This window comes from Symphalangus syndactylus, chromosome 15 (assembly GCF_028878055.3).
Source record: "Symphalangus syndactylus isolate Jambi chromosome 15, NHGRI_mSymSyn1-v2.1_pri, whole genome shotgun sequence".
Taxonomy (NCBI): domain Eukaryota; kingdom Metazoa; phylum Chordata; class Mammalia; order Primates; family Hylobatidae; genus Symphalangus; species Symphalangus syndactylus.
The window spans coordinates 90,660,728-90,673,068 of record NC_072437.2 but is presented as its reverse complement, the minus strand read 5'-3'; the positions used below and the strand labels follow the sequence as shown (position 1 = coordinate 90,673,068).

Genomic DNA, 12,341 nt, shown 5'->3' with positions numbered 1-12,341 from the left:
AAAAACTACTGAATTTTGCTTCAAATGGGTGAACTGTAATGGTATGTGAATTATATCTCAATAAAATGTGTTTTTTTTTTTTTTAAAGAGTGAGTTGCATAATTGGAACTTAGAAGTATTTAATTCACTATACTTGGTAAATTTTATTTTGCACCATCTTTTCCTACTCCGTGAGTTTTCCACCAGTGCCTTCTATACATTGAATTAGTGGTCTGCTTCCCAGTTCCTCTAAATACTCAGAGGATCTGGTATATGAGCCACTAGATTGTCCTTAAACACCAAAGGCAAGTTTTATTTCCTTAATTCTAAACATCTTGACCAAACCTACTCTAAGCTTAATGTGCTTTTCTTGAATAATGAGATTTACAAAATGAGAATTAGAAGTTCCTTAAAGGTAGATATTTGTTGATTCAAGGACTGCTCAGAACTGGATTTTTCTTCCTACTTCATTGGTTTCTGTAACACTGGGTTTTCGAAATTCAGTTAAAATCTGTGATTTGTTGCCTGAGAGAAAGAGAAAAATCGTTTAGACTGTATTATGACAATAGTTAATATTTGTTGCATCTTACCTTACACCAGGAACATATTTAAGCACCTCACCTAAGCTAACCCATTTTAATCTTCACAGTCAACCTATAAGATGGATTCTTATCTTCATTTTACTAATGAGGCACAAAGTTGTTAAATAACTTGCCTAACTAGAGCTACCAAGTGATAAAGCTGAGATTCTAACCCTAGTATCATGGTTCGAAGGCCTATATAGAGAAAGATCAGCAGGGAGGGTCACTGAAGTAACCCTTTTTCCACTGCATTATTTAATTAATAAATATTAATAGAATCCAGTTAGACTGTAAGCAAAAATAAACCCAAACTAAAAGAAGACAGGGCTCCTGTCCTGGGAGGAGCCTAATATGGGAGACAAAGATACCACCAAGTAATAAAAATATAACTTGGTAAGCCTGTATTGGAAGGTCCAAAGTCCAACCAGAGTGAAGAGATACAAACTAACTTTGTCGCGGGGAGTTAGAGAAGGATGAGGAAAGATGATGCCGAAGGGCTAAGTTACTCCAGACAAAAGAAACAGCCCCTGGTGTGAAAGAGCATAGTGTTTGGGAATGGTCTTGGTGTGGGAAAGTGTCAGAAGGGACTGGTAAAAGTAGAGGCCGGACTATGAGGGGCTTTGTATGTTACGAAAAAGAGTTTGAAATAAAGAGCACCAATGAGTATCGGCTTGACATGACCCTGTTTGTGAAGATAACTGTAGGAGCTCTGATGATGAACAAGGGTAGACAAAGAAAGCAGGGATACCAAGTAGGAAAGTGCTTTAACAATCGACATAAGAAGCAAAAAGAAGCAAATTAAATTATCTGTAATTTATTTCTCTTTTAGACATATAAGCCATATTTGGTCCCAGAACCATGGTCTGCACCATCTAAAGCAGCATAGTCTAACAGAAATATAATACAAGCCACATATATAACTTTAAATTTTATACTAGCCAGGTGTGATGGTGTGTGCCTGTAACCCTAGCTACTTGGGAGCCTAAGGTGGAAAGATTACTTATCCCAGGAGTTCAAGACCAGCCTGGGCAATGTAACAAGACCCTCCTGTCTCAAAATACTAATAATAATACATTTTATACTAACCACATTAAAACAAGGAAACATTTTGAAATATACCTAATATATTTCGACATGTCATCAATACAAAATCATTACCAAAATATTTTGCATTTTTCATACTGTCTTCAAAATCCAGTGTGAATTTTATACCTAAATATTTTCAATTTGAATGCTAAATTTCCTTTGAAACTTAATTTGCATTTAGATTTTATAAATTTTACAATTGACAATGTAGACTCATATACTCAAGTTTTTCCAAACACACTTAAATGTTGCCCAATATTTGAATGGTGTGTCAGTTTTTAAATTTAAATTGATAAAAATTAAAGTTAAAAGTTCAGTTCCTCAATCACGCCCACCAGACACGGCCAGTAGTTACCACTGTGGACAGTGCAGACTGCACTGCTTCTCAACCAAGGGAGAACAACTTGCCAGACACTCCCTTGTTGGATTATAATAGATGTCCACAAAATATGTTTATTATCAGGATTTAAAAAGGAAGAATTTCTCGTTCTAAACCAACTGCAAGTAAAACACGGTATAGAGAAGGAGAAATTCTTGACACCAGAAGGAGTAAATGCTCAGCACATTATTGTTTTTGGCTAAGTTGCTAAAACAAGAGTATTATTCTTTAGATCAATCTTTGTTTGGCTAATAGAGAAGATGTAAACAATGATTTGAAAGAATTTTTATTAATGCACCTATAAAAACATCTACAAAAACAAGCTCCATATGGCCTTCTGTTAGCTGTATGTGGAGTAGACTCCTAAAACACAGCCCCACTACAAAACACCTGAAAATAATGAGGGCAGTTTTTAAAAACATCTTTTAAATGCATAGCTGAATTAGCCAAAAAGTAAATCCTTGGAAGCCAAAAATGAAGCGAAAGTGTGAGAACAATGGAGCACTGAGACTTGTGGTTGCTAACAAAGACATAGAGGTTATAACCCTGCTCAGGAGGCAAGCCGAGGCCCAGCAGCCTGTGGAGATTTACTTATTGTACCCTAGGTAAATTCTCCCCTTCTTCCTTACCAGTGCTGGTTTTAGCTGAGTGCGGGACACCTAGCAAAAGACATTCCCCAGACCTACTTGCACCTATGTGACTAGGTGCTGGCCAATGTGGTATGAGCGAAGTGTGCAACTGCTGGCTCATACTCCTGAAAGGAAAGGTATTCTCTTCACTCATTCCTTCTTCCCATAAGCTGGAATGCAAATATAGGTTGAGAATCCCTAACTTGAAATGCTCCAAAATCTGAAACTTGAGTGCCAACATGAAGCCACAAATGGAAAATTCCACATCTGACCTCATGTGAAGGGTCAGTCAATACTATATTTCATACAAAAAATTATTTAAAATATTGTATAATATTACCCCCAAGCTATGTGTATAAAAAACATAAATGAATTTAATGTTTAAACTTGGGTCCCATCCCCAAGATGTCATTACGTGTATGAAAATATTCTAAAATCTGAAATACTTCTTGTCCCAAGCATTTGAGATAAGGGATACAAACCTCCTCTGGAGGGTGAAGTATTAGTTGCTTTTTATTTTGAACCCCTTTATGTTGTTCAAATTTAACATTTTAAATACATGGTTCTTTAAACTTGTAAATACTTCATAAAATATAAACCATATTCATATTTATTCCTCAAAGCCACCTATTTTCTTGATTCCCTCAGGCCAAATTAATCTCCTCATATACTCCAGAATTTTTCTTGTATCTTTTTTTTTTGAGATGGAGTTGTGATCTCGTTGCCCAGGCTGGAGTGCAATGGCGCGATCTCTGCTCATTGCAACCTCCGCCTCCTGGGTTCAAGCGATTCCCCTGCCTCAGCTTCCCAAGTAGCTGAGATTATAGGCATGGCCACCACGCCCGGCTAATTTTTGTATTTTTAGTAGAGACAGGGTTTTTCCATGTTGGTCAGGTTGGTCTTGAACTCCTGACCTCAGGTGATCTGCCCACCTCAGCCTCCCAAAGTGCTGGGATTACAGGCGTGAGCACCGTGCCTGGCCTTCTTGTATCCTTATAACTTAAGAAAGCCCACTTTATATCATTAATTTATGTAAAGTTAAAAGCTTACACAGACTCTACATAGACTGCCTGGGTTTGAATTCTGGCCCATTCACTTGCTAGTTCAGTGGTGACTATTATTTAACAACTGTGCCTGTTTTCTCACCTGTGAAAAAAAGGAACAACAGTACCCAGCTCACACGATTGAGGACTAAATGAGTTAACGTATGGCAGCTCATAAGAGTAGATCCTGGCCTCTGCTTAGCACTGTTAGCTATTGAGTACAGACAATATCCTACCCATATTTATATTCCTAAATTTCCAGCAGTGGATCACACAAATTATTAAGGAATGTTTACTGAATTAAACTGACTTGCCTCCCCGGGGATTAAAAGAGGGGTGGTGATGACAAGAAAGGAGCTCTCCCCAAGTTAATTCTGCAGCACACTTGTCAGCAATGAAATCTTTGTGAGCCTGGTAGGTTTTTTGTTTCTATTAGCTGACAAATAGACTAGGTAGAAAAAACAAATGCATTCTACTGAATGAATGGGAAAAAGGCAAAAACCATTCTGGGCCACAATCAATTTTTCCATTAATCCCTACTCTCTCCTATGTATGTTGCGGCCTCTCATTCTTGCCTGTCTCCCTGGTTCTCTTGAGCTTTTTAAAGGGCCAGTTGAAGTTTATCTGTACCAGCAAGTCTCACTTGGTCTGAGCATGTGGTGCTCTTTTGAGTCACAGGGGAGTCATACAAGCCTTCCAGGAAAGGTTTTCTTGTTAAACTTCTCTTTGACAACTCCTAAAATTCAAATAGTCAAAATTGCTCTGCTTACCTTTTCCAAGGTGGACAGACCCCCCCCACCGCCCCCATCACCCGGTTGCTGGGATGATGCTTTTCTCCACAAACCTCTTCATAGGGAACCAGCAGGAAAAGGTCAAAGATGGACTGCACAAGTCCAGCTCTTGTTTCTTCATAATGCTCTTTACACCACAGATATTATTCCCTCTCCTTTTAAATCACATAGACCTAGGTACTCACCTTACTTTGCCCTGATCTAGTCTATTACATACTTGTAGTTTCCCCCATATGAACTGTGTAATCACATTACCTTCAGTGCCTTTCAGTTAGTCATGAAAATCAGCACGCTATTCCTGGATCAGAGACAAGCAGTAAAATATTGTGCTTTGGAATTAAACAGATCTGGGTTTAAAACCCAGCCCTATGACTTAGCTATGCGACCTCAAGTAAGTTGCTTAACCTTAGCCTCAGTTCCTTCATCTATAAATTGGGTATTTCTGCTTTACACGGTAATATTCAGACTAAACATGGTCAAGTACATAAAATGCCGAGTGGTACCCAGGACAGACTATGCACCCAATAAATGGGGATGTGATGTAAGAGGCAAAGAGGACTTTGTGCATGAGATTTAAGTTAGGTATGCCAACTCAGACTTCCCAGGACACCGGCTCATGTTAGCAAAGCCCAGAATCCTGTGACTGAATAAGCCTGTCTTGGTGTGTGCTTCAAAAAAGTGTGGCAAAGTCAGCCTTATTCACAGAAAAGGTAGGACATTAACTCAGATTTACTATATTATCATCAGAAAGGACAGGTAAATTAACTGGTTGTAATAATGTAAATGACCTCATACCTACTACAGGATAAAAATTTGCACTCAGAATTCAAATCAAGATGGTTAGTAAAAATAATCAAACAAGAATCTAACAAAAACTTTGCTAAAAGAACAAAAGACCCAACAGATGCATATATCATGCTGTGCTTATTGTTGTCAATTTCCCCCAGGACATATTTTGTGTAAATCCAATAAAAATCTCAGAATTTTTTAAAGAAAAATCAAACTCAATAAAACAAAATAGACTAAAGTTCATCTTAAAGACTAAGTGTCCTAGAATAGCCTCCCCACACAAAAACAAAAAGGCTAAGATAAAGCAACTTCATATCAGGTATACAAATAAAGCATCTGGCTACAATGATTAAGGCAGTGGGGTACTGGTGCAGGAAGACCTAACGCTTCTCAAGTGTCAGGGGTTACACTATCCAAATGCCTTAGATTATATTATTAATATAACCACCCATGTATATTATCCTCATTTTCTAGAGGATAAAGCTGAAGTCTAGAAAAGTTACATAACTTGCTTAAGATCACACATGGTCAAGGCAGGATTCTGAACACAGCTGACTAGACATATCTCTCAGGAAAAATATTAATACCTGTTATCTACAGAGGTTCTACAAATCATTAAGAAAAAACCCTAATTTAGTATAAAAATTGTCAAAGGATATAATAAGCAATTACACTAATATACAAATAACTGATACATATTAAAAAGTTTGACCTCACAGACTTATAATTAGGATTACAATTAACTAGGATCACAAAGAATACTAGGAAATGGATATACATGCTGGTAGGAGTATATATTTGTACAGCATTTTGGGAAAGCAATGTGACATTAAAACACACAATTTATATGACTTTTCAGCAATTTATTTTCAGAATCAACCCCAAAGAAACTGAAATAGTCAAATGAACCTAACCATCCATAACAGAGAATAGTTGGTGTGGGGTGTGTGTGTGTGTGTGTGTGTGTACAGAATACTACACAGCCACTAAAAAGGAATGAAGGAATTGGCTGGGCATGGTCGCTCACACCTGTAATCTCAGCACTTTGGGAGGCTGAGGCAGCAGATCACCTGAGGTCAGGAGTTTGAGACCAGGCTGGCCAACATGGTAAAACCCCATCTCTACTAAAAATACAAAAATTAGCCAGGCGTAATCATGCCTGCAATCCCAGCTACTCGGGAGGCTGAGGGAGAACTGCTTGAACCCAGGAGGCAGAGGCTGCAGTGAGCCAAGATGGCATCAGCCTGGGTGACAAGAGTGAAACTCCATCTCAAAAAAAAAAAGGAATGAATTAATGGCATTTGCAGCGTGGATGGGATTGGAGACAATTACTCTAAGAGAAGAAACTCAGGAATGGAAAATCAAACATCCTATGTTCTCTAAGTGGGAGCTAAGCTATGAGGATACAAAGGCATTAAGAATGATACAATGGACTATGGGAACTTAAGAGAGGAAGGGGTGGGAAGAGGGTGAGGGATAAAAGGTTACAAACTGGGTTCAGTGCATACTGCTCAGGTGATGGGTGCACCAAAATCTCACAAATCACCACTAAAGAACTTACTCATGCAACCAGATACCACCTGTTCACCAATAACCTATGGAAATAAAAAAATTTTTTTAAAGAATTACATTTCCTAAAAAAAACACAAAACAGAATAGTTGGAACAGATCATTGCACACCCATTCTATGGGACAGTATGTAAAAAGTAAATCTATATAGACACAGAAAGATGCTGATGATAGACCAATAGAAGGGAAAAAGAACAAGTCAAGAACACAGACTTTTTAACCTATTTGTTAAAAAAGTAAAAAGAGGGATCCAAGAGAATAAAATGTGATAAAAAATCAGAGAGAATATAAAAGAAAAAGAGAAGTAACATTTATATATTCTTTTAAGACATATTTAAAAGGGTCTACAAGGATACATATCAAACCATTAGAGTGCACAGTAGGAAATGGAAGGGAATTAGAGCCCAAAAGTTCAAGGGGATTTTTCCTTTTTACTCAATATTCTTCTTTATAAATAAAAATGTTCACTGTTTTTGTCATTTTGAGAAGACAAAAGCAAGTGAGAAATAATTTACTATCTTATGTTCACTCTTCTGTTTAAAAAAGAGCAATGAAGGAATACACTAAAACCCAACCAGAGACTAAAAGAGCAATAATAAGAAAATTACATATTAAGAACAGCTACTGACACCTACAAAGAATCAAAGCAACTGACACAATAAATTTTATTGTTTCCATAATAATAGGCTCTGGACAAAGACAATGGAGACAACGACAACACATTTAAACTCCTATAACAAATTAATCTGTTACAAATTTCCAGTGGCTCAACATATTAAAATGCAAAATATATAAAGAAAAAAACAAGAAATATATTCAGATTTTTGCAGTACAATGAAATGTCTTCTAAAAAAAGTTTGTTGTAATTGTGTATGTAATTCTGACAGTAATTCAAAACACAAAATCACACATTTTCCCTAACTTCCCATGATCTGGATCTGGGGACTGCAGTATTTCAGAAATACGCAAAAATAAGTTTAGTGCTCAGAGATAAATAATTTTCCTTATTTCAATGCATCAATGCGCAAAAATTTCAATTCAAAAAAGCCAACCACTGCTATATGCAGATAAATAAAACAGATTTGACAACATTTTTATAATCAAACCCAACATTATACAAAAAATATGTGTGCGTGCGCACGTACGTGTGCATGTGTATGCAATGCCTATTTTAGAAAAAAGGTGTCTTGATGAAAATGATTTTGAAAATAGTCACTGACACACATTATATACAAAACCTTTTATATAAAAAATTAAACTATTTTCAGTGAAATTCCATGTTCACATCCTATCTGAAAACTGTAATTGAATCATAAATAGGTCTACCAATGAAATCATGGCTAAGGCAGTTCTCTTTCCAAGGGTTTTCTTTTATATCCACCTGATGTTACTAATACTAATGTAGTCAAATATACAGATGCAACCTGACATGCCTATGCGTTATTAGCTGGAGCTCTGTTCACTGTTATAATGGGAGAATTTACAGTTGCTACAAAGAATATTTTTCTTTTTTAAAATATACTGGTTTCTCTATTCCAAATTAAGCACTTACTTAAGACATTAAGAGGCTGAGAAGCCACTCCATTTGGTGTCATTATTGATAGCCCTATAAGAAAGAACTCTGTATTGGAATAGCTAGAAAAGTTCTCACTAAAGTGAGAACTTTAGTGCATCCTTCACCTGCATAGAATCAGTTTGGCTAATAGCTCTTTGCCCCAGAACACCAGTCTGGAGTTCAAATAGGCTCCTGAAAGTTCATCTCAGATAAGAAAAAAACATCTCACAGAAGCAATATAAGGACACACAGGATAATAAAATGGTTAAAATCTGTTTGATGAGTCTTACAGCATTCCTCATTTGGAGGAGCTGCTATAGGTTAAGGTGGAAACAAAAATGGAAAAGATCAGGGGCAATAAAGTTGAGTTGGCCAAGTATTTACGCCAGTAACCATTTCAATAAGTCTTTAAGCAAACAACTGCAATGACCTGGTACCTCTAGCTCATCATTCTACAAGCACTGAGGATATGACGCTTAAAAGGTGAAAACTTGAATACCTTTAGAAAAGGGGAACAGTCTGAGGCAAAAGTTGTAGGCCTGTAAATATATATTTTATTTTATTTTCATCTTTTTTGAGACGGAGTTTTGCTCTTGTTGCCCAGGCTGGAGTGCAGTGGTGCGATCTCAGCTCAGTGCAACCTCCACCTCCCGGCTTCAAGCGATTCTTGTGCCTCAGCCTCCCGAGTAGCTGGGATTATAGGCACCCGTCACTATGCCCAGCTAATTTTTTTATTTTTCGTAGAGATGGGGTTTCACCATGTTAGTCAGGCTGGTCTCGAACTCCTGACCTCAGGTGATCCGCCTGCTTCGGCCTCCCAAAGTGCTGGGATTACAGGCGTGAGCCACCACGCCTGGCATAAATATGTATTTTATATGCACACACAACTGTGTGTATTATTCTGTATATATTTACATACATATTCACAAGATGCCCTGCAGTATAATTCAAAAGGCCTTTATCAAGGAACAAATTGATTCTAGTATAGGCCCTAGAGTTCACACCACCTGTATAAGAAACAAATGTGCATGTATTCACATAATGTAAACCTCATCAACAAAAACGCTAGGTTAAATAGTAAGTTTTAGGTTAATGGCTTCTAACCATTATCAATCAGTGATGTAATCAGAACATTTCTTACACTGAGAATCAAATTAAAAAGAAAACACAACTGGACTTTAAATTCACAAGAAAAAAGATGTTCAGTATGGCAAACACGAAGAAAGTTCAAATTCCAGAGTAGGGAAAAATATCAAAACTTTATAAATCTCCTGGGATGCAATTTAATTACTGCATCATTAGAAAAATAGACTCATAGAATGAACGGTGCTGCTAAGGATTCTCTCAACACATCAACCCATGTTTATCTTTTTCCTCTTTTGTTTCCAGCTGGAGGTTTCTTCAACTGAAGGAGTTGTCCTCCTGTTCCAAAACCTGCAGAGGCAGGATTGGACACCCCAAAAGTCAAACCAGCTGATGCCGTGATGCCAGGATTGCTGAAGTTAAACCCAGATGTACTTGAGCTGCCAAAGCCTTATGTTTAGGGAAAAAAATATTCATATCAGAAGTTGAATTCCAAAAACAAATATAAAAACAGGGAAGAGCAGTAAATTTCTATCTAAAAGAATACATAATCTGTAAGAATAGCAAATATATTAAAGCCCTAAATTTCTAACATGAAATTTTAACAGGAAAATAATTTAGCTAACAACTAAGTGGCATCCTGAAAGAGAGTTTAGTGATGCAGGCCAAAAGAGAAACCTCAGCACAAATTACTAAAACCTATAGAAACTTCAAGTTGCCAGAAACTTTCCTGTTAATTAAATATGTCAAGGTGCCTTCCTCCTTAGACCCACCAAAAACATTTTATCAACACGTAGAAGAGGGACATTCACATATCTGGACCTACCCTTGCAATCCCAAGTCCTCCATGAAAGCTTCAACCCACAATGTTCAAGACAATGAACAAACAGAAGAGCAGTACTTACTGTTTTGATTTTATAAGAGCTTTTGCAAAATTAAGATCTAGTACTACTACTGCCTAGTTAACTAATACAATATTTCAATTATAATCCTGATAACATGGAATCCTATTATTATCTTCCTCCACTGGAACTGATTTTAAATGCTACTTATATTAAGTGGAACTTCCTTCAAATTCTCTAAATTTAAACACATCTTTCACAGTATTATGTCATTATATTAGATATGGTATTTGTCCCTAGGCACTGCACATTAAAACAAGCCATATTTACCAATATAGAGTAAATGCAAAAGTAGATGAAATTTGGAATTTTTCATAAGAGTCAAAAAATTATACCTATTTCAAAAATGAACAAGAAACTAAATTAATAATCATTTGTAAGACTGTGGTATTCTTAAAACCAGAGGGACCCTGGAAAAGAAATCATTCTCCAGGATGAATTATGACAAAAAACTTAAACTTTCACAATGATGGGTTCCTTTTGCAATAATGAAGAAAATTATTTAACCATGAAGTTAGTCACTAGAGTTCAAATGAATCTCTACTGAGTTAGAAGATGTAATTAATTATTAAATCAAACTAAGAAGTCTTGTTAGAAGTATTTTACAAACCTGCCCTTTAGTTTATGAAAGAGATAAGTAAAATGATTAGTTAGGCTTGCACACTTCAATCAGGGAGTAAAAACTGAATCAGGGAGGGAACTTTTCGGGTTACTGGAAATAACAACACATACTTTTAAATTAAATAATTTACACCTTTAAATTTGCCTGAAATCCAGGCAGAAACACACAAACCTGCACTAAGACTTCCTGAGGGTTTATTTGTTGTTCCAAATCCAAATGTGGAGGCCCCTGTGGTGCTGCATCCAAAACCAGAGCTAGTTCCAAATCCTAGTGGAAGGGTAATAGAAAAATATACAATGGCACATAAAACACAGGTTAAAGGATACGGACAAGTACAACCGAAAATCATCAGAGGTCTAATAGATACAGTGCTGAAAAACATGGCCTTATTAAGGAAATCTGCTTACTCCTTTGCATGAGACTTTTAGAAGAACTAGACTAATTCCGAAATAAAACGTTTGTATCTATTCAGACTGTTTGTGGCCCATCAATTTTTAAAGAACAAGGCCATAAAAAAGAAATTAGTATTTTCTCTTTTAAATGTGCTAGAAAATTTTACCCATCATTCAAGTATAATTTTAGTCAGTTATAAACATTTCCACTTCAGGGGTATTTCATTTCACAAAAAAAGGACTAAATACATTAATAAGCATGACATGCACTACAATGTAAACACTAAATACTACAAGGTTATTTTACTCTGCTCTTTCCCAAAGCATTTTTAACTAAGAATCTGAACCGCTGAAAAACTCTGCATAACTACATAATCAAGCACTTTAAATCTACTCAGCAACAGTAGATTCCTGCCATACTACCAGCCAGTTTAACAGTGAAAAATTGGTGGTGAGAAGATCATGGTTTTTCTCTTAATAATACTATCTTCATCATTTGAAAAAAGAAGTATTTTTCATCACACAAAGGTCATGACATTCTAAGTACTTGAAGACTAGTTTCCACTCTCCTAAGAGACAGGTGCTCTATAAATAAAGTTCAAATTCTTTTTCGGTTACTTTGCAATAGCTTATCTAAAATACTGAGTGTGACAGTATCATTGCCTGTAACAGTAAGAAATGTGATGGCAAATTAATTATAGATTATAGGAATTATGCTATCTGCCATGATTCTAATAATTCCTAATTTAGAACAGTCTATATTAAACAACCGTAATAGCTTATAGGTCTCCCATCTTATATTTTAGTGGAAATAAGGGCAACTTACTCATTACATTATAATGTGCCTGTGAAAACATAACCAACTTTCAGTTATCCATATCAAAGAATTGTGAATGCATTTGTATTTAGCATTATGTTTTTGCAGAGGACTTACCTTACTA

General features: G+C 36.3%; 1 protein-coding gene across 6 annotated transcripts in view; it reads right to left on the bottom strand.

Moving 5' to 3' along the window:
* Positions 1-271: 271 nt before the first annotated feature.
* The window catches only part of NUP58 (nucleoporin 58), a 48,232-nt gene continuing 36,162 nt past the window's right edge, over positions 272-12,341 (bottom strand). For 4 of the 6 annotated variants that reach the window (XM_055244099.2, XM_055244102.2, XM_055244100.2 and 1 more), the window contains 2 exons: positions 11,180-11,275; positions 7,488-9,934 (listed from right to left, as the gene is read on the bottom strand). In XM_055244099.2, coding sequence (XP_055100074.1) covers positions 9,765-9,934; positions 11,180-11,275 — 266 coding nt within the window. In that variant the 3' untranslated portion in view covers positions 7,488-9,764. Of the gene's footprint in view, positions 505-7,487; positions 9,935-11,179; positions 11,276-12,341 lie in introns of those variants that run through there. The other 2 variants (XM_055244101.2, XM_063619247.1) reach the window with 1 other exon arrangement.